Consider the following 27,304-nt stretch of genomic DNA (forward strand, 5'->3'; position numbering starts at 1 on the left):
GTATCATCCAGAGACATTTATTATATAAAAGCTAGGTGGTGTTATTTGACCTTTCAGCAATAAATATAGTCAATAGAGCGATTGCTATCTGTAAATCAGCATTCAGCCAAATCCACATTGTCAATGAAAGATGCAGGGATTAAAGAGAAAGAGTAAATGAGTGCCTGAACATTCGCATGTTTTTATTGTGAAAATCCAAACTCTTGAGACAAAAATATTTATAGTGCACTATTCACCAGAAAAGACCTAAAAAGATATAAACACTGTTTCCATTAGTCCAATATAAAAAGAAAAACTTTCAGAAGCAGCCATAGACATAATATACACTCTGCCTAAATCCCTATACTGTAGCCTTATAATTCGCCAGTGAAAAGGCTTCAGATATTAACTATGCTTTCATCTTAACTAATGGATTATATTTTCTCCACAAATCTCCCAGTAGACAACCGAAAAGTGTTTTTGCTTATTCCTATGGTTGGCATTGTGAAATTGGGTTGAAATTCCCTAAATCTGTCACAAGCTCTCTTAGGTGCGCTATGCATGTGAATCGTCTAATTCTTTCATTTCTCACTTTGGTTATTAGAAACTTTCCTGTTGTGCAGAATCAATTTTTATTAAAAAATAACAACAGCTATTGTTGATGACTGGTAAAAAGCATTGCCTACAGGGGTAATAATTTATTATGAAGTAGTGACAATTTACTATGGCAGTAGTGACAGTATACTATGGTAGTAAATTTGGTATTTCAGTAATTGAGTAGAAAATTGAACTTTCATTAACACATAAAGAAGGTAATACATCAGAATTTCATTATTAATTATAATACATAAATAATATAAATATAAATAATTATATTATTAATTATAATCCTTTGTGTTACCATGATGGAATATTATGTGAATCAACACTGAAGTTCCATTTAAAAGGAATTTTCATTTCTGTTCTTTTAGTCGTTTGTATTTTAAGTCAACCCACACACACACCAAACTGAATAAAATAAAAGGGCATAAATTAATATATTGAACGGTCATAGGTAATTAAAACCATAATGGATATGTAGACAGTCAGTACTAGATTCCGAAGTAATTTTTGGTTGTAAAATATGGTGTTTGACACCTGTGTTAGTACTACCAACAGCTTATTATAGCCAAAGAAGCCATTATAAGCATATAAACTATATATATTAAATAAACTATTTTATGCTGACTCCTCTATTTGGATTCAGAAGTGGCGAAATATTATCCTTATCTTGCCTCCCAGGTTGGAGAATCATCTGGGCTACTTATTTTAATTTGAGTTGCAATCACTGATTCTATGCTATAAATGATAGATACATAAATATAATATGAATGATGCCAATTAAAATTTTTATACAAGCAGTTTTTACCATTGTTCAATATTTCTTTAACAGGTACCACTACAATCGAAAAATATGACCTCAGGACCAACAGCTGGCTACATATTGGCACCATGAGTGGCCGTAGGCTTCAGTTTGGAGTTGCTGTTATTGATAATAAGCTCTACATCGTGGGAGGAAGAGATGGTTTAAAAACTTTGAATACTGTGGAATGTTTTAATCCAGTTGGCAAAATCTGGACGGTGATGCCTCCCATGTCAACACATAGGCATGGCTTAGGTAAGAGCTTAACATTACATACTTTCTAAAGAATGTACAGTTAGTAGAGCTTTTTAAAAATTAAATTAAGCTGGAATACACTAACTAATATGTATAAAATAGATAACTAATGAGAACCTGCTGTATAGCACAGGGAACTCCGCTGTAGAGTAGAAACTAACACAACGTTGTGAAACAACTATACCCCAATTAAAAATAAATAATAAAGGTCATCCATCTGAAAAAAAAATAAAATTACAATTAAATTAAGCTGCACATCACTGCGATGTAGCCAAACGCTTAGTGAAAATGTTTCCAAAATGCTGAAAAGCTTAAGCAAATGATAAAAGACTGTGAAAGTTTTTTCTTGTTTCAGATGTCATACTTGTTGTAATCCTATCTCCATTCTACCGGTATTTTAAAGGGGTCCCACTTCAGGAAGGATAAAATCTTTTAGAAGGAATATATTGTTGAAGAGCACGAGACTACAACAGCGAGTTTTTTTGTAAACTCAATTTAGAGAAAAGAACACTTGATAATGGAGAGACATTGTTTCTTTGTTTCATTGTTTCAAGGGACTAGTTTCTAGTGTCCCTTCAAATAAGAAGCAAATCTATATTTAGGCAAAAGCCTTAGGATACAGTTTGAAGGCAGAAATATTTAGAAAAAAACACTTTGGTTGAGAGCAGCTCTAAATTATACTTAATCCAGAGGTTCCAAAAAAGTTTAAGAAGGAATGGAGACTTCTGAAACAGTGGGGAACTTTGATTCTCCTGTGTATTTGTCAAGGTATATCTTTCTTCATGCTAGACTCCATACGATTCAATAACATAGAGTTTCTTAAGAAAAAAAAAAAAGCCGAATAATTGCATTGTTCTTTAAGAACTGACTTTTACACAGATAAAGCATGCCATATCCAGGACTGGTATCGTTTGCCCCAAAATATCTGATAAATTATCTATATCAAATGATAGACTATGTAATTATTCACCTCAGTTCTGTCAGTGTGATTTTTAGAAAACATATCTTACAGAGAAATCAGAGCAAATTGTTAAATTCTAATTGATATTACTAAAGAGACAGGAGAGGTGATGAGGGTATACCTCTGAGAGGCGGATTGAGATGGTGAAGAAGGTGAGGTGGGGAGGAACCAGTTACATGAATTCCCAGAGCAGATGAGAAGCAGAAAGGGGCTATTTATAGTATCTACTAGAACAAATTTCTAACTAAACCTCAAAAATCCCTGTCTACTTACTTATCTCATGGGAATCTTTTTTTATCCCTATAATAAAAATCAGGAAGTAGAAAGACCTATCACAGTTAGCCTACAATTCTAAGATTTATCTAAGATTCAATATCATATCTCATCTATCACTTACATTCGAAAAATAACTTTGAAATTATGCCAGAAAAAAAAAATCATCTTCACTTTTCTATTAATTCTGAGAAAAGGTGTGTCCCACTACTTCCTTTGACTTCAGCATTACAATCATGATACCCTAACTATGCCTGAAAATTTCCTAGGGTTAAAAGACCATATTCACTTTTAAATCAAGATCAGTAAATTATTCATTAAATGATTATTTACAAAACCATTTAAGAGATAAAAACACATTTTTAAGCAGTCAGTTCCTCGCAAAATGAAACAACATCCATTGTGTGTGGCCTACCTAGGTGAGCCCTCATGCTATTTTTACCCTTTAGGCGTAGCCACACTTGAAGGACCAATGTATGCTGTTGGTGGTCATGATGGATGGAGTTATCTAAACACTGTAGAAAGATGGGACCCTGAGGGACGTCAGTGGAATTATGTGGCCAGTATGTCAACTCCTAGAAGCACCGTTGGTGTTGTCGCATTAAACAACAAGTGAGTAAACCCAAGCATGCATGCTTTTTCTCCCATTTCATGTGGTACAGCACTTCAGTGATGTGATCCACCAATCAATAAGCATTCCCAGTGACCAGGACATCCTAGTTATCGATAGTAAAAGGCTTTGTTGGAACTCTCCCTTCATTATGATGGAAAATACTTATCTAAAATGAACATTTAATTAAATATCCTGTAGTCCTTTGCTACTCCAGTGTGGTCCTGAGACCAGTAGCATCAGCATTACCTGAGATCTATTTAGAAATGCTGAATCTTAGCCCCAGCCTAGACCCCCTGAATCAGAATAGACATTTTAACAAGATCCTCAAGTGACTTGTGTGTATATTAAATTTGAGAAGCAAACCAGTTCCAATCTTACCCTCAAGAAGCTACCATTTTTTACATTATAACTTATTCTTGACTTATCAAAACTTTGGTAAGTCTTTGTAAAAGGCCAAGTCTTTTTGTTCTTTACTACTCACCCTCCTGAGTGTTTTAGAATTACAACTAGTACCATCTTTCTGAATCTTTCCCTCTTCCTGATCGCTTGCCTATAAGAGAAGCTAATATATTGAAACCCAATGATGTTAGAGGTTTCTACGAGCTTGAATTGTTCTTCTTGCAGGTAATTATGTGCTTTCTGACAAGGAATCTTTGGAGATAATGACCAGCATATAGGAGAGACTTGAATGATGAAAAATTCAGACACCAGGATGGGTCAGTGGCAGGACACAGCCTTGTGTGTCTGTACTGACTATGCATATGCATAAAGCCAATATCTCACCACATAATTGGGTTCAGTAGAAATTTCAATACAATTTCAATTAAAATTCAACTTCAATTTTAGCACCTTGTGCAAGGAGTAAGAAATGTCTATAGTTAAGAGGAGACCCAGACTTACAGTGTCTTAGAGCTTAAAATTCTCCTAAATCTGATTATCTCTTGTCTAACCTGAATGATATCAGGTGACTCAGTAGCAATCTCCTACCTATTACAGAAGAAGCTGAAGTCATAGAATCTGACTAATTTAATTTTATCTTTCTGACTTGCTATTGTTCACAATTGAGCATGAAGGGCAATTATAGACATATAGTTTAATAAATGTTTATCTTCTTTATTGATGCAGGATTAAATTGAAATCAGATTAAAAATACTGCTCATCAAAAGAATTGGCATTTAAAATTTATGAGAGAAATGTCATAGCCAATATATCTTTCTAGGAAAAAAATCTGGTTTCTAGGTTTTTTTCTATTCCCTTAGTTACTTATTAAATTAATATCTTCTTAGTTACATATTTTTTTTACACTAAATAAAATAGTTCATAGAAAACAACAGGGATTCTAATGCTAGGCAATTAAACCTAGCTAAAATTGTAAGGTTGCCATAGTTGGGTTTTGGAAACATCTTACCTTTCTTTAAAAATGTTTAGCTTTATTAAGGTTTAACTGACAAATACTACCAACAATTCTGATATCTCCCTTCTTCCTCTGTACTTCATTTCCAATGGGATCCTTTAATCTATTATATTATGTCAAAGTAACTTTCACAAAAATGATGAAACAGAGAGGTTTAGGGTAAGGTAGACCTTAACAAATGCCTTTAGGTAACTATCCATTCACAAATTCAGGCCATTCACTGTAAAATACTAAGGAAGTAGAATACACAGTTCAATGCTTTGCACAAGGTTCTGTCACTTTCATTCTATGCACAAATTTACACACACACACACACACACACACTTCTGTCTTTTTTCTAGGCTATATGCTATTGGTGGACGTGATGGAAGTTCCTGCCTCAAATCTATGGAATACTTTGACCCACATACTAACAAATGGAGTCTGTGTGCTCCAATGTCCAAAAGACGTGGAGGTGTGGGAGTTGCAACATACAATGGATTCTTATATGTTGTTGGGGGTCATGATGCCCCTGCTTCTAACCATTGCTCCAGACTTTCTGACTGTGTGGAACGGTAAAATATTCCTTTTTATTCATGTATTTATTTGGTTATTTGTTTTTTTTCAGAAATAAGAAGGATTTTTAAGCTACCAGAAAGTAGTCTTCCAAATAAGTATTAATTCTTACAGAGGTATAATCCTTTGTAAAGTTGTACACTTACTCCTAGGCTCGAAATGTTGTGAAGAAATCCTCCTTATGTGTTCCAGATTCATCATAAGAAATGTATAAAAAGAATATGTTGTTTTATCATTTGATAGTCACCCTATAAAATGAGACAAAAGAAATGTAAGAATAAATAAATTTTATTACAAGCTATATCATTCAACTATTCACCAGCTCAAATCAAAATAACTTTACTCTTTTGAAAACAAAATCAATCCTCAAAGGATGAAGGCTTATCACTACAAAATAAACTGAAAGAATTCCCAAAGAGAGGTGTTAATAATGTTCTGAACAATGACTCTATTTCATTAAGTATTTAATTTCCCAAAGGTAACTTCTTTGAATGGGAGACATTCATCTGGACAAACAAAGTGCACTGTGTTTTTTAAAATGTCAGTCATATTACTTTGTTGTTTTACCATTCATGTTCCCTTTCAAGATAGAAAAATATGTATCTATATGCACAAACATAACAGTTGATAATATTAACCACATCCAAGTGACAAATTTACAGTCAGTAAGGTTATCAGAATTCAGAAGACAGAGATCAATACAAATGGAGTCCTCAAGGGAAATTCATGAACTAGTTAGAATTTGTACTTTGTAGGCATAAAAAAGAATGGAGGGAATTTCAGGTCTAGGAAAAAGCACAGCCAAAACCCTGAATATAAAGGAGAAAACTTCATAGATATGAGCAGAGACTTAAGGTTGAAACAATTTGGAAGAGCAATTCAAAAACACAATTAAGCACCAGATTTTTTGATAGCCTGAAATGTCAAGGTGGAAAATTTTGGATTTCATCTTGTAGGCAAAAGGATAATTAAATTTGGAGAAATGGAATATCACAAAGAAAATAATTTGGGGGAAATTGATTTAACAGTGATATGTAGGATATAATGTAGGGAAAAAAGACTAAAGGAAAGAATACGAATATTATTTTTCTTCTGAAAAGCATAATTGATGATGCTAATACTTCGTTTCTTATAGGGAATAATTGATTTATGATAGACTTTTTCTTTTTTTTTCTGTTTTTTTTAAAGTTTAATCCTAAGTGACCAGCTCCCTGCTACTCAGTGTATATCTGGAATGTTTTTCCTGAGATTGGATCTTAAGAGATGCAAACAAATTTTATTTTAACATTATGCAAAACATAAAAGAGTTCAATTACTGTCTCAATATATAATATATTATAGTCAAATATATGTCACACTGAGATTATCCATATCAGTTTTCCCCAAAGTTAGCAAAGTAGTATTTGATCATCTCTTCATTATGCTAGATATTTTTAGTGTGGCAAAATATACATCACATAAAACTTACACTTTTAACCATTTTTAACTGCACAATTCAGTGGCATGAAATACATTTACATTGTTGTGAAAACATTACCATCATCCATCTCCAGAAATATTTTTCATTTCCTCAAGCAGAAACTCCATCCTTATTAAAAAATAAATGCCCATTCTTCCCAAACCACAGTCACTGGCAGCCACCATTTTACTTTCCCTTTCTATGAATTTCATAATTCTAGGTACCTCATAAAAGTGGAATAATAAATAATCCTTTTGTGTCTGGCTTATTTTACTTAGCCTAGCAATAATTATTCAAGGCTCATCCATATTATAGCATTTATCCAAATTTCCTTTCCTTTTAAATCTGAAAAAATACTATATTATATGCACATACCACATCATTTTCTTTACCCATTCATTTGTCAATGCACAATTGTGTTGCTTCACCTTTTGGCTACTGTGAATAATGCTGCTAGGATATAGGTGTACAAATATCTGTTTAAGCCTTTGCTTTCAATTCTTTTGGGTATATACACAGAAGTAGAGTTGCTTTATCATATGGCAATTCTATTTTTAAATGTTTTTTTTAACATCTTCATTGGAGTATAACCACTTACAACGATGTGTTAGTTTCTGCTGTATAACAAAGTCAATCAGCTATACGTATACATATATCCCCATATCCCTTCCCTCTTGCATCTCCCTCCCACGCTCCCTAGACAATCCCTCTAGGGGGTCACAAAGCACCAAGCTGATCTCCCTGTGCTATGCAGCTTCTTCCCACTAGCTATCTATTTTACATTTGGTAGTGTATATATGTCCATGCCACTCTCTCACTGTGTCCCAGCTTACCTTCCCCTCCCCGTGTCCTCAAGTCCATTCTCTACATCTGCATCTTTATTCCTGTCCTGCCCTTAGGTTCTTCAGAACCTTTTTTTTTTTTTTTTTTTTAGTTTCCATATATATGTGTTAGCATACGGTATTTGTTTTTCTCTTTCTGACTTACTTCACTCTGTATGACAGACTCTAGGTTCATCCACCTCACTACAAATAACTCAATTTCATTTCATTTTATGGCTGAGTAATATTCCATTGTATATATGTACCACATCTTCTTTATCTATTCATCTGTCCATGGACACTTAGGTTGCTTCCATGTACTGGCTATTGTAAATAGTGCTGCAATTAACAGTGTGATACATGACCCTTTTAATTATGGATTTCTTAGGGTATATGCCCAGTAGTGGGATTGCTTGGTTATATGGTAGTTTATTTTTAGTTTTATAAGGAACCTCCATATTGTTCTCCATAGTGGCTTTATCAATTTACATTCCCACCAACAGTGCAAGAGGGTACCCTTTTCTCCACACCCTCTCCAGCATTTATTGCTTGTAGATTTTTTGATGATGGCCATTCTGACTTGTGTGAGGTGGTAACTCATTATAGTTTTGATTTGCATTTCTCTAATTATCAGTGATGTTGAGTATCCTTTCATGTGTTTGTCGGCAATCTGTATAACTTCTTTGGAGAAATGTCTATTTAGGTCTTCTGCCCATTTTTGGATTGGGTTGTTTGTTTTTTTGACATTGAATTGCATGAGCTTCTTGTATATTTTGGAAATTAATCTTTTGTCAGTTGCTTCATTTCCAAATATTTTCTCCCATTCAGAGGGTTGTCTTTTCATCTGGTTTATGGTTTCCTTTGCTGTGCAAAAGCTTTTAAATTTCATTAGGTCCCATTTGCTTCTTTTTCTTTTTATTTCCATTTCTCTAGGAGATGGGGCAAAAAGGATCTTGCTGTGATTTATGTCATAGGGTGTTCGGCCTAAGTTTTCCTCTAAGAGTTTTATAGTGTCTAACCTATAAACATTTAGGTCTTTGACCATTTTGGGTTTATTTTTGTGTATGGTGTTAGGGAGTGTTCTAATTTCATTCTTTTACATGTAGCTGTCCAATTTTCCCAGCAAAACTTATTGAAGAGGCTGTCTTTTCTCCATTGTATAATCTTGCCTCCTTTACCAAAGATATGGTGTCCATACGTGCATAGATTTATCTCTGGGCTTTCTATCCTGTTCTATTGACCTATATTTCTGTTTTTGTGCCAGTACCATGCTGTCTTGATTACTGTAACTTTGTAGTGTAGTCTGAAGTCAGGGAGCCTGATTCCTCCAGCTCCATTTTTCTTTCTCAAGATTGCTTTGGCTATTCGGGATCTCTTGTGTTTCCATACAGATTTTGAAATTTTTTGTTCTAGTTCTGTGAAAAATGCCATTAGTAGCTTGATAGGGATTGCATTGAATCTGTAGATTGCTTTGGGTAGTAAAATCATTTTCACAGTGTTGATTCTTCCAATCCAAGAACAAGGTATATCTCTCTATCTGTCTGTATCATCTTTAATTTCTTTCAGCAATGTCTTATAGTTTTCTTCATGCAGGTCTTTTGTCTCCTTAGGCAGGTTTATTCCTAGGTATTTTATTCTTTTTGTTACACTGGTAAATGGGAGTGTTTCCTTAAATTCTCTTTCAGATTTTTCATCATTAGTGTATAGGATTGCAAGAGATTTCTGTGCATAAATTTTGTATCCTGATACTTTACCAAATTCATTGATGAGCTCTATTAGTTTTGTGGTAACATGCTTAGGATTATCTATGTATAGTGTCATGTCATCTGCAAACAGTGACAGTTTTACTTCTTCTTTTCACATTTGGATTCTTTTTATTTCTTTTTCTTCTCTGATTGCTGTGGCTAAAACTTCCAAAACTATGTTGAATAATAGTCGTGAGAGTGTGCAACCTTGTCTTGTTTCGGATCTTAGTGGAAATGTTTTCTGTTTTTCACCACTGAGAATGATGTTGGCTGTGGGTTTGTCATATATAGCCTTTATTATGTTGGGGTAAGTTCCCTCTATGCCTACTTTCTCGAGGGTTTTTAACATGAACGGGTGTTGAATTTTGTCAAAAACTTTTTTCTGCATATATTGAGATGATCATATGGTTTTTATCCTTCAATTTGTTAATATGAGTATCACATTGATTGATTTGCATATATTGAAGAATCCTTGCATTCCTGGGATAAACCCCACTTAATCATGGTGTATGATCTTTTTAATGTGCTGTTGGATTCTGTTTGCTAATATTTTGTTGAGGATTTTTGCATCTATGTTCATCAGTGATATTGGCCTGTAAATTCCTTTTTTAGTGAAATATTTTTCTGGTTTTGGTATCAAGATGATGGTGGTTTTGTAGAATGTGTTTGGGAGTGTTCTTCCCACTGCTATATTTTGGAAGAGTTTGAGAAAGATAGGTGTTAGCTCTTCGCTAAATGCTTGATAGAATTTGTCTGTGAAGCCATCTGGTGCTGAGCTTTTGTTTGTTGGAAGATTTTTAATCAGAGTTTCCATTTCAGTGCTTGTAATTGATCTGATTATATTTTCTATTTCTTCCTGGTTCAGTCTCGGAAAGTTGTGCTTTTCAAAAATTTGTCCATTTCTTCCAGGTTGTCCATTTTATTGGCATATAGTTGCTTGTAGTGACCTCTCTTGATCCTTTGTATGTCTACAGTGTCATTTGTTACTTCTCCTTTTTCATTTCTAATTCTGTTGATTTGAGTCTTCTCCCTTATTTTCTTGATGAGCCTGGCTAATGGTTTATCAATTTTATTTATCTTCTCAAAGAATCAGCTTTTAGTCTTATTAAACTTTGCTATTGTTTCTTTCATTTCTTCTTCATTTATTTCTGTTCTGATTATTATGATTTCTTTCCTTCTGTTAACTTTGGATTTTCTTTGTTCTTCTTTCTCTAATTGCTTTAGGTGTAAGGTTAGGGTTTTTTTTTTGAGATTTTTTTGTTTCTTAAGGTAGGATTTTATTGCAATAAACTTCCCTCTTAGAACTGCTTTTGCTGCGTCCCGTAGGTTTGGGGTCATCGTGTTTTCATTGTCATTTGTTTCTAGGTAGTTTTTGATTTCCTCTTTGATTTCTTCACTGATCTCTTGGTTATTTAGCAGTGTATTGTTTAGTCTCCATGTGTTTGCATTTTTTACAGTATTTTTCCTGTAATTGATATCTAGTCTCATAGCGTTGTGGTCAGAAAAGATACCTGATATGATTTAAATTTTCTTAAATTTACCAAGGCTTAATTTGTGACCCAAGATATGATCTATCCTGGGGAATGTTTCATGAGCACTTGAGAAGAAAGTGTATTCTGTTGTTTTTGTATGGAATGTCCTATAAATATCAATTAAGTCCATCTTGTTTAATGTGTCATTTAAAGTGTTTCCTTATTTATTTCCATTTTGTATGATCTGTCCATTGGTGCAAGTGGGGTGTTAAAATCCTGTACTATAATTGTGTTACTGTTTTTTTTTTTTAATTAATTATTTATTTATTTACTTTTGGCTGTGTTGGGTCTTTGTTTCTGTGCGAGGGCTTTCTCCAGTTGCGGCAAGCGGGGCCACTCCTCATCGCGGTGCACGGGCCTCTCACTATCGCGGCCTCTCTTGTTGCGGAGCACAGGCTCCAGACGCGCAGGCTCAGTAGTTGTGGCTCACGGGCCCAGTTGCTCTGCGGCATGTGGGATCTTCCCAGACCAGGGCTCGAACCCGTGTACCCTGCATTGGCAGGCAGATTCTCAACCACTGCGCCACCAGGGAAGCCCCTGTGTTACTGTTGATTTCACCTTTTATGGCTATTAACTTTGGCCTTATGTATTGAGGTGTTCCTATGTTTGGGGCATAAATATATACAATTGTTATACCTTCTTCTTGGATTGATCCCTTGATCATTATGTAGTGTCCTTCTTTGTCTCTTGTAATACTCTTTATTTTAAAGTCTATTTTGTCTGATATAAGAATTGCTACTCCAGCTTTTTTTGCTTTCCATTTGCATGGAATAACTTTTTCCATCCCCTCAGTTTCAGTCTGTATGTGTCCCTAGGTCTGAAGTGGGTCCCTTTTAGACAGCATATATACAGGTCTGGTTTTTGTATCTATTTAGCCAGTCTGTCTTTTAGTGTGAGTATTTAATCCATTTATATTTAAGGTAATTATTGATATGTATGTTCCTATTACCATTTTCTTAATTGTTTTGGGTTTGTTATTGTAGGTCTTTTCCTTCTTTTGTGTTTCCCACTTACAGAAGTTCCTTTAGCATTTGTTGTAAAGCTGGTTTGGTGGTGCTGAATTCTCTTAACTTTTGCTTGTCTGTAAAGGTTTTAACTTTTGGTCGAATCTGAATGAGATCCTTGCTGGGTAGAGAAATCTTGGTTGTAGGTTTTTCCCTTTCATCACTTTGAATATATCCTGCCCCTGCTTTCTGGCTTGCAGTGTTTCTGGTGAATGTTCAGCTGTTAACCTTATGGGGATTCCCTTGTATGTTATTTGTTGCTTTTCCCTTGCTGCTTTTAATATTTTTTCTTTGTATTTAATTTTTGATAGTTTGATTAATATGTGTCTTGGTGTGTTTCTCCTTGGATTTATCCTGTATGGGTCTCTCTACCCTTCCTGGACTTTATTGACTATTTCCTTTCCCATATTAGGGAAGTTTCCAACTATAATCTCTTCAAATATTTTTTCATTCCCTTTCTTTGTCTCTTCTTCTTCTGGGACCCCTATAATTTGAATATTGGTGTGTTTAATATTGTCCCAGCAGTCTCTGAGACTGTCCTCAATTCTTTTCATTCTTTTTTCTTTATTCTGCTCTATGATAGTTATTTTCACTCTCTTAACTTCCAGTCACTTATCCGTTCTTCTGCCTCAGTTATTCTCCTTCTAGAGAATTTTTAATTTCATTTATTGTGTGGTTCATCATTGTTTGTTTGCTCTTTAGTTCTTCTAGTTCCTTGTTAAATGTTTCTTGTGTTTTCTCCATTCTATTTCCAAGATTTTGCATCATCTTTACTATCATTACTCTGAATTCTTTTTCAGGTAGACTGCCTATATCTTCTTCATTTGTTTGGTCTGGTGGGTGTTTACCTTGCTCATTCATCTGCTGCGTATTTCTCTGTCTTCCTATTTTGCTTAACTTACTGTGTTTGGGGTCTCCTTTTTTCTGGCTGCAGGTTCATAGTTCCCATTGTTTTTGGTGTCTGCCCCCTATGGGTAAGGTTGGTTCTGTGGCTTGTGTTGGCTTCCTGGTGGTAGGGACCGGTGCTTGTGTTCTGGTGGTGGGCCTGGATCTTGGCTTTCTGGTGGGCAGGGCTGCGTCTGGTGGTGTGTTTTGTGGTATCTGTGAACTTAGTATGATTTTAGGCAGACTTTCTGCAAATGGGTTGTGTTGTGTTCCTGTCTTGCTAGTTGTTTGGCATGGTGTGTCTAGCACTGGAGCTTGCTGGTCGTTGACTGGAGCTGGATCTTAGCGTTGAGATGGAGATCTCTGGGAGAGCTTTCGCCATTTGATATTACATGCGGTCAAGAGGTTTCTGGTGGACCAATGTCCTGAACTCGGCTCTCTCACCTCAGACTCTCAGGCCTGACACCTGGCCAGAGCACCAAGACCCTGTCAGCCACACGGCTCAGAAGAAAATGTAGAAAAAAAAGAAAGAAAGAAAAAAATAAAATAAAGTTATTAAAATAAAAAATTTTAAAAAATATTAAAATAAAAATAGTAAAAACAGTTTAATAAAAAAATATAAGAGAGCAACCAAAGCAATCAAGAAATCCACCAATGATTACAAGCACTAAAATCTATACCAATGTTAACATGAAATCAGAAACTATTCAGTCGCATACAGCAAACCCAAAGTCAACAGTTACTCCCAAAGTCCACTGCCTCAATTTTGGGATGATTCATTGTCTAGTCAGGTATTCCACAGATGCAGGGTACATCAATTTGATTGTGGAGATATAATCCGCTACTCCTGAGGCTGCACAGAGAAATTTCCCTTTCACTTCTTTGTTTGCACAGCTGCTGGTGTTCAGCTTTGGATTTGGCCCCGCCTCTGCATGTAAGTCACCCTCGGGCATCTGTTTTTCATGCAGACAGGAGCGAGTTAAAGGGAGCAGCTGATTAGGGGACTCTGACTCACTCAGGCAGGGGGAGTGAGGGGTATGGAATGCAGTGTGAGCCTGCAGTGGCAGAGGCCAGTGTGATATTGCAACAGACTGGGGCATGCCGTGTGTTCTCCCAGGGAAGTTGTCCCTGGATCACGGGATTTTGGCAGTGGTGGGCTGCACAGGCTCCTGGGAGGGGAAGTGTGGATAGTGACCTATGCTTGCACACTGGCTTCTTGTTGGCTGCAGCAGCAGCCTTAGAGTTTCATGCCTGTCTCTGCTGTCCACGCTGATAGCCGTGGCTCGCGCCTGTCTCTGAAACTTGTTTAGGCAGTGTTCTGAATCTCCTCTCTTCGTGCACCCCAGAAAAATAGTCTCCTGAATCTTAGGCATTTCCAGACTTTTTCCCGGACTCCTTCCCAGCTAGCTGTGGCGCACTAGCCCCCTTCAGGCTGTGTTCACGCAGCAAACCCCAGTCGTCTTCCTGGGATCTGACCTCCGAATCCCGAGTCTCAGCTCCCAGCCCCCACCCGCCCAGCAGGTGAGCAGACAAGCCTCTCAGGCTGGTGAGTGCTGGTCAGCATTGATCCTCTGTGCGGGAATCTCTCTGCTTTGCCCTCTGCACCCCTTTTGCTGTGCTCTCCTCTGTGGCTCCGATGCTTCCCCCACCCCGCCCACCCCCCATTTCCACCAGTGAAGGGGCTTCCTAGTGTGTGGAAACATTTCCTCCCTCCCTGCTCCCTCTCATAGGTGCATGTCCTGTCCCTATTCTTTTGTCTCTGTTTTTTTTCTTTTTTTCTTTTGCCCTACCCATGTATGTGGGGAGTTTCTTGCCTTTTGTGAAGTCTGTGGCCTTCTGCCAGTGTTCAGTAGGTGTTCTGTAGGAGTTGTTCCACATGTAGGTGTATTTTTGATGTATTTGTGGAGAGGAAGGTGATCTTTACGTCTTACTCCTCTGCCATCTTGAAGGTCCTCCCTATTTTTAAATGTTTGCAGGACCACCATACCGTTTTCCATTGCAGCTGCACCATTTTCTATTCCCACCAACAAAGCAGAAGGATTCCGATTTCTGTACATCTTCACCAACATTGTTTTCTTTTGTTTTTCATGGTTATCCCAATGGATTTGAAGTGGTACCTTTTTGTGGTTGTGATTTGAGTTTCTCTAATGATTAGGTATGTTGCACATCTTAACAGGTGCTATTGGCCATTTGTATATCTTCTTTATAGAAAGGTATATTCCAGTCCTTTGCCCATCTTTTAATCAGGTTGTTTTTCTTTTTGCTGTTGAATTATAGGAATTCTTCATATATTCTCTATATTAACCCCTTGTCGGATATGTGATTTGCAAATATTTTCTTTCATTCCATCGGTTGCTTTTTCATTCTGATGATAACACCCTCTGATGTGCAAATTTTTTATATTAAATCCTATTTATCTATTTTTTTTCATACTTTGTACTTTTAGAGTCATATCCAAAAGATCATTGCCAATCCAATGTTATAAATAATTTCCCCTATGTATTTGTATAAGAGTTTTACTGTTTTAGGACTTATGCTCAGGCCTTTGATCTGTTTGAGTAAATTTTTTATATATGGAGTAGGGTAACGATCCAACTTCATTATTTTATATGTGGATATCCTGTTTTCCCATCAGCATTTGAAGCAGTTGAAACAACAGTCCTTTCCCCATTGAATCATCTTGGCCCCAATGTCAAAAATTATTTGACCATGTATGTGAGGGTTTATTTCTGGGCTCTGTACTCTATTTCATTGGTAATTACATCTGTTGTCATGCCAGTACCACACTCTTTATTACTGTAGCTTTCTAGTAAGTTTTGAAATCAAGAAGTGTGAGATTTCAATCTTTGTTCATCTTTTCTCAAAATGATTTTGGCTACTCTGGGTACCTGAGATTCCATATGGGTTTATAATGGATATTTCTATTCCTGCAAAAAATGTTGTTGGGGTTTTGATAGATGTTGCATTGAATCTGTAGATCTCTTGGGTGATATTGACATCTTAACAACATTGAGTCTTCTAATCCAGGAACACGAGGTATCTTTCCACTTATTGGTGTCTTCTTTAATTTCTTCCTTTCCAGTGTGGATGCATTTTATTTCTCTTCCAACTCTAACTAGTAGTTCAGTATTATGTTGAATAGAAGTAATGAAAATTCTCATTATTGTCTTGTTTTTGATCTTAGAGAGAAAGCCTTCAGTCTTTCCCCGTTGAATATGATAGATCTGGGTTTTCCACATATGGCCATTATTATGTTGAGTTGGTTTTATTCTATTCCTTCTATGGGTAGGGTTTTTATCATTAAAGGGTGATGAATTTTGTCACATACTTTTTCTGCATCGGTTGAGATAATCATGTGTTTTTTCCGCCTTCATTCTGTCAGTGTGGTGTGTTGCATGGATTGATTTTCGTATGATAACCCATTGTTGCATTCCATATGAATAATCATATTAATAATGCCAGTGAATTCAATTTGCTAGTCTTATGTTGAAAATTTTTTGCATCAGTATTTATTAGGAATATTGGTATGTAGTTTTCTTATAGTGTCTGGCTTTGGTATCAGTGCAATGCTGACCTTATAGAATGAGTAAGTGTTACTTCTCCAATTTTTTGGAAGATTTTGAGAAGAATTGGTGTTAATTCTTTCCTAAATCTAAAGTAAAATTCACCAGTAAAGCCATCTGACCCTAGGCTTTTATTTTTTGGGAGATTTTTGAATACAGTTGACCCTTGAACATCAGGGGTTTGAACTGCACAGGTCTACTTAGATGTGGAGTTTTTTTCAATAAATACATACTACAGTACTATACAATCCTTAGTTAGTTAAATCCAAAAATGTGGAACCTTGGATATGGAGGAATGACTGTAAAGCTATACACGAATTTTTGACTGTACAGGGAGTTGGTGCCCCTAACACTCACGTTGTTTGAGGATGAACTGTACTTTGTTGGGAGACTTTTGATCTCCTTACCATTAGAGGTCTATTCAGATTTTCTATTTCATCTTGAAAATAGAAATTTTCTATTGGTTCAATCTTGATAGGTTGTGTGTTTCTAGAAATGTGTCCATTTCATGACAGTTAATCAAATTGTTAGTGAACAATTCTTGATAGTACTTTTATAATCCTTTCTTTCTGTAAAATCAGTACTAATTGCTGCCTCTTTCGTTTGATTTTATATGAGTTTTGTCTTTTTCTCATACTCAATCTAGCTAAAGGTTTATCAATTTTGATGTTTTGCAGAACCAACTCTTAATTTCATTGATTTTCTCTATTGTTTTGTTATTCTCTATATTATTTATCTATGATCTAATCTCTATTATTTCCTACCTTATGCTAACTTTGGGTTTAGTTACTCTTCTTTTTCTAGTTTCTTAAGGTGTAAAGTTAGGTTTTTGACTTGCAATTTTTCTTCCTTTTAAATGTAAGCCTTTACAGTTATTGATTCCCCATATCACATCATTGCTTTCTTTGCATTCCAGAAGACACTGTATGAGCCATGTTTTCATTTTCACTTGTCTCAAGATGTTTTTTAATTTCCCTTACAATATATTCTTTGACTCATTGGTTAAGTGTAGGTACTTTCATTTCCATATATGTGTGGACATATCACTTTTCCTTCTGTTGTTGATTTTTAGTTTCATCCCACTGTGAAAATACCTTGCATGTTTTCAGCCTTTTAAATTTGTTAAGACTTGTTTTATGTCCTAACATATGGTCTATCCTAGATAATGTTCCATGCTTACTTGTGAAAAACATGTCTTCTGAGTTTTGGGGGAGTAGAAATTTTTATATATGTTTGTTAGGTCCAATTGGTCTATAATGTTGTTCATCTTTCATGTACTTACTGATAGTTTGTCTGGTTTATTTTATCCATTATTGAAAGTGGGAAGTCAAATTCTCCTACTATTACTGTAGAACTATTTCTTATTACTCTTCCCCCACCTCCTCCTCCTCCCTTTCTTCTTCTTCTTCTCCTTCTCCTTCTCCTCCTCCTCCTCCTCCTTCTTCTTCTCCTTCTCCTTCTCCTTCCTCTTCCTCTTCCTCTTCCTCTTCCTCTTCCTCTTCTTCTTCTTCTTCTTCTTCTTCTGCTTCTGCTTCTGCTTCTGCTTCTGCTTCTGCTTCTTTTTCCCCTAAAATGCATATATTGACCCACTTGATGTTGTCTCAGAGGTCCCTTAGACTCTGTTGACTTTTCTTCATTCTTTTCACTCAGACTTGATAATTTCAAAAAACTTGTCTTCAAGTTCACTTATTCTTTCTTCTGCCTGCTTCAGTCTCCAGTGGAAAATTCTAGTGAGTTTTTTAATTCAGTCATTTCATTTTTCAGCACCAGAATTTCTATTTTTTCTTCTTTATAATTTATTTCCTTTGTTGATCTTCTAATTTTGTTCATTTATCATTTTCCTGATTTCTTTTAGTTCTTTGCCTGTTCTTCTTTTTACTCTTTGAGAATATATAAGACAGTTGCTTAAATGTATTTTTCTTGTTACACAGATGCCTGTGTTTCTACAGGGATGGTTTTGGAGGTTTACTTTGTTCTTTTGAGTGAAATTCATTTTCTTGTTTATTTGTATGCTTTGTGGTCTTTTGTTGAAAACTGGCCATTTGAAATAACAGATACCTTTCCCAGTCCCTGCAGATTGACTCCATGCATAGGAAGACTATCGTTATTTAATCACTAATTATGTCCTATGCTTGGGATAAGCCCAGCTTGAAGGCTTGAGGTCTTCTCAGACCTTTACTGGGTTTGTTTCCTGGGCCTGTGTGTGTGTGTGTTTGTGTGTGTGTGTTGATTCTCTGTATACATGGCTGCTTTTAAATGCCTTAACTTCCTTAAGATTCTCAGCCCTGCTGCCTTTCAGAGCCTTAGCTATTCTACTGGAGTAATCAGTAATGTCTCGTAGTATCAATAATCTCTTGTCCCAGTTGTCTATGCATCTGTAATCTCCCGACAGCTTTCATGAACCATGTACAGCACTTCCCATGGCTTTTCCTAGCCTGAAATCTGAGCTGTCCCACTTTTGACTGTCTGAGCTCTGAGTTAGGTAACACAGAAGATAATCCCTTTGGCAACAACTGAGACAGGTTGTGTTGCTGCATATTAGCTCTGCTCTTTTCTCTCTGGTTCAAGGAAAGGAACTGGGGCTGGGCCACTACTTTCTCCAATCCATGCCATGCCTTTCTAGGAGGGGGTGGGGCCAGAGAAAGTAAAAAATTTCACAAAATTGCCTACATCTTTTTCTTGACTGAGCTGGCATTTGGTTGCTGTGGGTCTTTGACTGATTTCCAGAACTCCTACAAAGTTATTTTTGCCAGTCTCTACTTGTTTATTTAATATTTTTGTGACAGAATAAGATCCTAGAGCTTCCTAGTCTACCATCTTGCTGACATCACTCCCTACTGATGCAGCATTAACAAGATAAAAAACTACATGAAAATCACCTTGACTTACCTGTATATTTAAAAGATAAAGCTGAATTTGCTCTGCCCTTTATTTATATCCAGAAGCACAATAATGAAATTATATGTAATTATAAATGGAAAAGATCTTGAAAATCTAGTATATCCCTATCACCCTACAGAAGTGGCAGTTGAACCCCTCTATTGTTAAATGACAAATAGTGGCTAAAGGATTTTTTTCATATAACTGGAGTTTTTAAAAGTTTGGAAACCAGTCATATTTGACTTTCCATTTCATTATAAAACTAAAAGTTCACTATTCTACACTCAGTATTATTGATAGAATTAAACATCAAGCCACTATTTTCTACTTTTATAGATACAGAATTTCATCATGTGTACAAACTTTTAAGCATTTACTCTGTGCTTGTGTGTGTATAACTGATGGGAATTATGTTTCCCTTTTAGAAAGGCCAAAGGAATACAATAGACTCAATACTTGTTAAAGTTCACTGTAAGAAGTCGAAAAAGGATAGATTCTATTGAAATTTCAAATTGCTTAGATAATTTATTGATGCCCTCCATAGACCACAAAAAATTACAGACAACACACAATTCACAAAAGTTTAGGCCCACCTGTCTAATGAATGTATACATACTCTCAAAAAACTGATACTTGTATTCAAAAAAGGTAAGTGTAGCTTTCATTTTAAAAAAGGGTATGTAGGCATTGAATTCTATTCTTACGCTTGTAAAAATATGCATATTTCTATACCTAAGAATAACTGTAGCCACCTCTTTATATGAGTTGAGAGTGGAGAAGACTATATCACCTCCTATAAGCTAAACAGACAGCATCAGGAATTATTATATTTGGGAAAACTTGATCAAATGTACAAACAAATCCATGTAAAAATAATTATGCTTTCTCAAATTTCCATTAATGCCTAAACTATATTGGAGTGATAAATTCATGAGAAGCAGTGGTCAAAGAGTGATACTGATATGGAGAATTCATGTCATTCTTTGCAGAAATATTAAAAGTTGTCTAGAAGGATTTTATACAAACTAATGCAATACTATAAAAATTATATCTAGTAAATAAAAAGTCATGAAGGTTTGTTACTATGAAAATCAAACCTGACTTCACAAAAATTTCATCTGAATTAAAAGTTAAATCATATAAATATATAGACAGAGAGACAGGTAATACTCTCAGCTCTTATAATAGTAACTTTCTTATAATAAATTCAAATTAGTAAGAGATTTTCTTTCTAGAATACTGAAGTCTATGCTTTTTTTCTATTTCAGTTTTGGAGACTTTTTATTGTATCTTAGTGGCATAAATTGTGTTGCATTTACTTGGTTCCTTGTATCTAAATGTATGGGATTAAGAAACTAGGTTTGGTCCAAAAAGAATACATTTCATAAGAAAAAAATCTAGAATACATAAAATATTTTAATTAAATCACCTTCTTCTCTCCCATTATTATGCCAACATTTTCCTGGCTTTACCAAGAACCCCTGAAACTGGGAAATTCTATCTTAAGACCTGAAAGAGAAATGAATTGGGCTGCGTTTTAGCACTGTAGAGTGATCACCATGAAATTAGCCTTACAATAGCTTGACGTGTCTATACCAATTTAAATAGGCATTTACACACACAACTAGGAAAGTATAAACTCAGTTCATATTTTTTTGATATAGAAAATTTCATAATACAGACTACAAAATTAAATGCTTACAAACGTATCCTAATAATTAAATGTTTAACTTTATTTAATGATATAATTATATTTCCAAATATACTATTTTTAATTTTTAATGGGAAAAAGCACTTTATACATAACAAAAAATGTATAGTATACTAGTTAAAACCACTAGATTTGGAGTCAGACAGCTCTGAGTTCAAATCCCAGATCTGTTATTTACAAGTTATGTGACCTTGACCCAGTTACTTTACATCTCTAATCATCTGTTTCCTCATGAGAAAAATGGGAATAATTTTAGTATCAACCTCATAGGGTATAAAATAATAAATGTTAATGCACTTAGTGCCTTGCCTGGAACATATTATTATTTTGTTTGTATTATTTTTGTAATTAGTATTATTGTTATTACTAACATTATCCCCTTATTGGCATTTTCCTTGTAAAGATCTTGAGAAAATAACTAGTGCTAAAGTATAGTTTTTGAAAATTATGACTTTCATACAAATATAATAGTAACGTGTCAAAGAATTTTGTGTGATTCATTAATAAATGAGGTAACCCGTAAGATGTTAAAATTGCTTCAAAGAATCTTTGAAGAAAAGACATAAAAACAATTAGGAATGCTGCAAAAAATTGTTAATAGATGCAAAAGCAGTTAATAACCTATAGGGAATAAAATGTAATATTTGGGGGGGGTCATCATTCGGGGTTAGAAGTTAATTCTATCTCTATCAGGCAAAATTTGTTTTATTGTTATGTATAGGAATCACAAGAAAACTCAGTTTTCTACAGCTTAACTTCTACACCTATAGAGTTGTAAAATAGCCTTGTCAGTTAGAAAGTCAATCAAAGATGCACACTCTGTGGAATCAGATAATCCTCATTTCCATGTCTTAGACAATATTCCTGACACTATTTTCTGGTAAAACATTGATGGCCTACTCAGTACCTTAGAAGTCTCATCCAATTAATTAAGATAATCATTTAATTTAAAGGTTTCTAAAATACATAAACTTGTGTTAGCTGGGTCAGGGATTATTATTTCTATAATGTTGACGAGAAAATTGAGGCAAAGAAGTCAAGCAAATTGTCTGTAATTACTCTAAGTGGAGGAATAAGTCCATGACTAATTCTCTTTACTTCAGTCTCCTTTTTATTTCCACTACAATATATTTACTTATATCCAAAGTAAGGAGAAATAGAAAAGCAAAAGAGAAACAAAAGGGGAGAAATTGGGTGCTGTTTTAATTTGAAGGTGAGGTAGTGGCTAACTTTTTCTTTAATAACTGATCCTCTGTGTCTTTACAGATAACAACCAAGGTGCCATTTTTTTTTCTTCAGAAGATTCTACATTCCCCAAACTTCTCTTGTTAATAAAGCAGTGTCCAGATAATATTAACATTAGCCAGATTTTTGAGCATTCATTATCATGCACATGCAGAAAAATCTTGGGTTTTGGATGCAAATCTATACGGGAATCCTTCTGCAAGTCCTGGTTCACCATTCATATATGTGTGTACTGTGTTAGCTGAGTGCAGCATCAATTAACAATAGCAATTGTGTTAAAGATTCAGATTAGCTAAAGCATACAGCTGTGGATTTTCTGGTTCTGCTTTTTAATATAACATCGGAATTTAAGGTGACACCCAACAATATATGGTGGATATTGAGGATATCTTAATTATTGCTGATTTCAGATATTATTAAAAATATTACTGGATGTGAGACCAAGTTCAAATGGAAGCTGGGATCAGATAATTTAGATTATGATTAAAGAGAGAAAAACAGAAATAAGATGAGTAATACAAATGTAAGGAAATTAGTAGATGGTAATAAATGAAATTTTGTAAAATAAATATTTTTCATTGGGCTTTACAAATAGGCCAATATAAAATCAGAAATAATTTCCACATATAATTATATAAGTTTTTTCTTATTGTTCACCCCTTTTAGATCTTAGTATTCTATATTGGTTTCAAATTTTAGGAAAGAATTCCTGGAGAAGATTTTAATTAATATTGCTTACTGAATTCTCTTTCATTTTGCTTACAGAATAGGTTTGGGGATAAGGAGTTAACTTCAAATCAAAATGGAAAAAAATCCCAGGGTCCTGTGAATATAAATAAGAACTCTCATAGAGGAAAAAGAATACAACTGTGGTTATCGTAACTACAAAGAGTATTAAAACCAGGGTACTATAGTTTATAAAACAAAAAGGCAATTATATTCAGAATTACTTAACATGTGAGCTTTCATATAAACAAGATCAGGCATCTCAGATATAACGTGGATAAACAAAGAATAAGAAAAACCCATTCCAGCTAGCATACTAAATGACAGAGGGGGCATTTTCCACATAATGTTAAGATGCCAATATGTGAAATTTCCTCATAGAGAATCTGAGTACTGATCAAAGAAATGTGTGGTATTTTAAAAAGGAAATTCATTTTCACTATGCTTTGAGTGACATCTGGTGGCTGAAGAGAATTCTGTCATTTAGTTATCCTTAACGTTTATTAGTCAGATTACACTTGGTATGTATAAGGTATTTTAAATTTCTTATATTAGATAAGAGTACATTTTATTAATGTCTATTATTTTTAATTTTAACACTGTTGAACTTTCTTCTCAATTGTCTTCCTAAACCTCTTAAGGTATGATCCAAAAAATGATTCATGGTCAACTGTGGCACCTCTGAGTGTTCCTCGAGATGCTGTTGCTGTATGTCCCCTTGGAGACAAACTCTATGTGGTTGGAGGATATGATGGACATACTTATTTGAACACTGTTGAGTCATATGATGCACAGAAAGATGAATGGAAAGAGGTACTCTCATTTAAAGTATTCAAATTGATATATTTCAGGTTTTAATTTAAAAATTAAAATATGTGTTTGGAATTAATCCCATTCTCTTCCTCTCTAGGGCTGACTCAAATTCTTTTAATGAAATTTATAGCATGTGCTTTATTTACCTATAGAGAATTATTAACTGAACTGTTTGATCATTAGCAGGATCCATCAGTACTTATATAAAGTGATGACAAGACATTCTCTTAACTTGATGGACTCATTCCTTTTATAGAAAAGTGAGTCAGATTCAATAATCCAAGAGCTTTACTCTCTGACCAACTTTCTGTGTATGTATTATGACTTGAGGAGCAAAGAATAATGTCCTCACCCACAAATGTCTGCCCCTTCTTATTGGCTGGTGCCCAGGAGGAAAATCCTTCAGTCCCCTCCTTATAGAGGTTCTACAAATTACAACACTCCTAACTACTGATCAGTCATTCAAGGGACTTGGTGCACAGTAAGAGACTGGAATTTAACTCCCTCAAGAGTGCTGGTCATCTAACAGAAGAAATTTTAAGGAAAGTACAAGAAGGGGCACTGAAAGGACATCTTGGGGGTGCTAAAGGAAACTTGATGCTTCTGACAGCTTTGGCAGTGATAGCTCTATACTTATTCCAAAATATCTAATGGTGTTTTGTTGATTAAATGACGGATTAATAAAATATGAAGTATGATTAACTCTTCACCATTTCCACAAACAAGCAAACCTTGTATTTGGTATCAAATGTCACCTTCCCTTATACTAACTTCATGGTGCTCAGTTTTCTACTTAGTAAGCTGGTTATTGTTCTAAATAAGTTATGTGTTAATATACTGACACCTGATAATGGGTTTCTAGCTCTTTCCTCCAACAATATGATTCATGAAGACCCTCAGAAATATTCAAGTTCTGCCATGTAGGTAGCTCTTTACAATGGTTAGGACCAGCTAGAAATGGAGGAAAACATTTAGCAAACAAGGATGTAGGTCAAATACAATAATCAAAATGTTTGTAATTTACTTTTCAGAAAATTATAGACCAGTAGCTAAGAGACCTAGATTCTATTCCAGGCATTTCACTGTTTCATTGTGTGACCTTGAAAATGGTGAAAGAGAACCAATAGACAATGAGATTATAACTACTATATGCCTAATTATTTTCATTCATTATCTTCCTTAACCCTAACAAAAACCTTGAAGAATGAGTATTATTAGCTGTAATTTTTTTTTTTTTATAAATTTATTTATTTTTATTTATTTATTTTTGGGTGTGTTGGGTCTTCGTTTCTGTGCGAGGGCTTTCTCCAGTTGCGGCGAGCGGGGGCCACTCCTCATCGCGGTGCGCGGGCCTCTCACTATCGCGGCCTCTCTTGTTGCGGAGCACAGGCTCCAGACGCGCAGGCTCAGTAATTGTGGCTCACGGGCCCAGTTGCTCCGCGGCATGTGGGATCTTCCCAGACCAGGGCTCGAACCCGTGTCCCCTGCATTGGCAGGCGGATTCTCAACCACTGCGCCACCAGGGAAGCCCTAGCTGTAATTTTTAAAGTGAGAAAATTATCAGAGAGGTGAAATTTACCCAAGATCACCTGTTCTTCAAACTCTGGCCTACTTCATTTTAAAGACTATGCTCGTTCCACATTGGACTATTATCTGGGCTGCATTTTCCCATATCTTTATACAAGATGAAGGTTGGGCCAGAATAGCTAAGGACTTTTTCAACTCCAATATATTATGCTAAAGGCAGAGTTCATTCAAACAGCATTTCTTTCCTTGTTTTTGTTTTCTGTGTTAGGAAGTTCCTGTTAACATTGGAAGAGCTGGTGCATGTGTTGTGGTGGTGAAGCTACCATAAAGCTATCTTTATCAAAAGGAAGGAAACTGGATAATTTCAAGAAGTGGAGTAGGAAGAAGAGAGGAAGAAGAAATATGTTCTTTCCTTCAATTAGTAATCAAACATGAAAATTATTGTGTCATTTTAATATGTAGTTATAAATGCTCTCATTTGTGAAGCCAAAGCAAGTTTTCAAACATTAATTACATATAGGTGTTTAGTGTATATGTTGTTGCAGCTAATAATATAAATGAAAATCCAATAGTCTAGGTTTAGCCTCGTTACTTTAAAATGTTAAAATGTTTAAGGGAAATTGATAGTGACCAAAGTATAAAAGGTTATAAAAGCATTGGTAATTTTGAGTCTAATAAGTTAAAAACATTTTCTATTTCAAAAAAAAAAAAAAATAAGTACCCTATCATTTGGAACGTAACTAATATAAAAGAGAACATCTAAAGCTTAAATTATAAGGTTTGATTTTCAGTAAGACATCATTCTTTTATCTGAACAATATCCCAAATAGCTAAGTAATACTTCGCATTTACCAAGAAGAAAGCTTTTACTGTGGTGAGATTTTTTTTTAAAAAAAAGCTCATTGACATAATTTGTTATGCTGATCACAGTAGGTTAAAATTTTCACAGACTTACTCTTTTACAGTACCATTTTCCAAAGCACACATATAGATTTGGTATTCCTTAACATGTTGTCTTGTTAGATAACATTTATTTTACCAGTAAAATATTATTGTAATTCCATATACACAATCTATACAATAAAATGGTGAATATTTATCATATTGATACAAATTGTGACCTCAGCTTTCGAGTGTCAGGGCCTCACTTGTATAGACAGTAACATTCTCCTCAAACATTTCTGTGAACTCTTAAAACACCTGCCATTAAGTTAAACCAGTTTTCAAAAACAAAGCAATTTTTCAACAGCAGTAAAATCGCGATGTTCTACAATATTAACACATGGAAACACCAAAATGTTCAACATCCGTGGTTAATTCTATAATTATCTTTTATGTACCAGTACATGCTTTTCTGTCAATTTTATATTCATCCAGTAGAGAATGTTAAGGATATATGCACTACAAATGTTTTTAAATTAAAAAACAACAAAAAAGACTAGCTGGGTAGTATTTTACCTTTAAATTCTCACTTCCGTGTCCAATTATTTTAAAAAAGGGGGGGGGGGGGGGTAGGGGGTTGGCCAAAAAGTTCGTTCGGGTTTTTCCATAAGATGTTATGGAAAAACCCAAATGAACTTTTTGGCCAACCCAATATTTAAGATAAAATGTTGAAAAACCTTCTTTATGAAAGTAACTTTTCAATTAAATTACGATTTTAGAATTTCTGCAATATGTCCTTTTAAATGGGCTTTGTATTGTAGTATGTGAAACCAACAAATAAAATCCAGAGATGCTTATAAAATGTACTACTACCTTTTAAGTTTTAAAAAAAGAGCAACATAGGTTGTACAAAGATATTTGTACTTTGACAAACTGAATTTAAATAAAATCTATTTCCTCTGCTTATAAAGTGTGGCTTTACATTATGTCAAGTGCAGCTTGAATTGACCTTTTGATATTTATTTTTCCAGTAGCTAATGTATTTAAATACAAAAATAA

At 34.9% G+C, this 27,304-nt stretch overlaps 1 protein-coding gene across 1 annotated transcript in view; it reads left to right on the plus strand.

Moving 5' to 3' along the window:
* Positions 1-26,836, plus strand: part of KLHL4 (kelch like family member 4) — a 104,418-nt gene extending 77,582 nt beyond the window's left edge. Inside the window, exons 7-11 of the mRNA XM_007187651.2 lie at positions 1,412-1,636; positions 3,320-3,482; positions 5,239-5,451; positions 23,665-23,836; positions 25,632-26,836. Of these exons, the coding sequence (XP_007187713.2) occupies positions 1,412-1,636; positions 3,320-3,482; positions 5,239-5,451; positions 23,665-23,836; positions 25,632-25,691 (833 nt within the window). The 3' untranslated portion in view covers positions 25,692-26,836. The remainder of the gene's footprint in view (positions 1-1,411; positions 1,637-3,319; positions 3,483-5,238; positions 5,452-23,664; positions 23,837-25,631) is intronic.
* Positions 26,837-27,304: the final 468 nt, after the last annotated feature.

This window comes from Balaenoptera acutorostrata, chromosome X (genome assembly GCF_949987535.1).
Source record: "Balaenoptera acutorostrata chromosome X, mBalAcu1.1, whole genome shotgun sequence".
Taxonomy (NCBI): Eukaryota; Metazoa; Chordata; class Mammalia; order Artiodactyla; family Balaenopteridae; genus Balaenoptera; species Balaenoptera acutorostrata.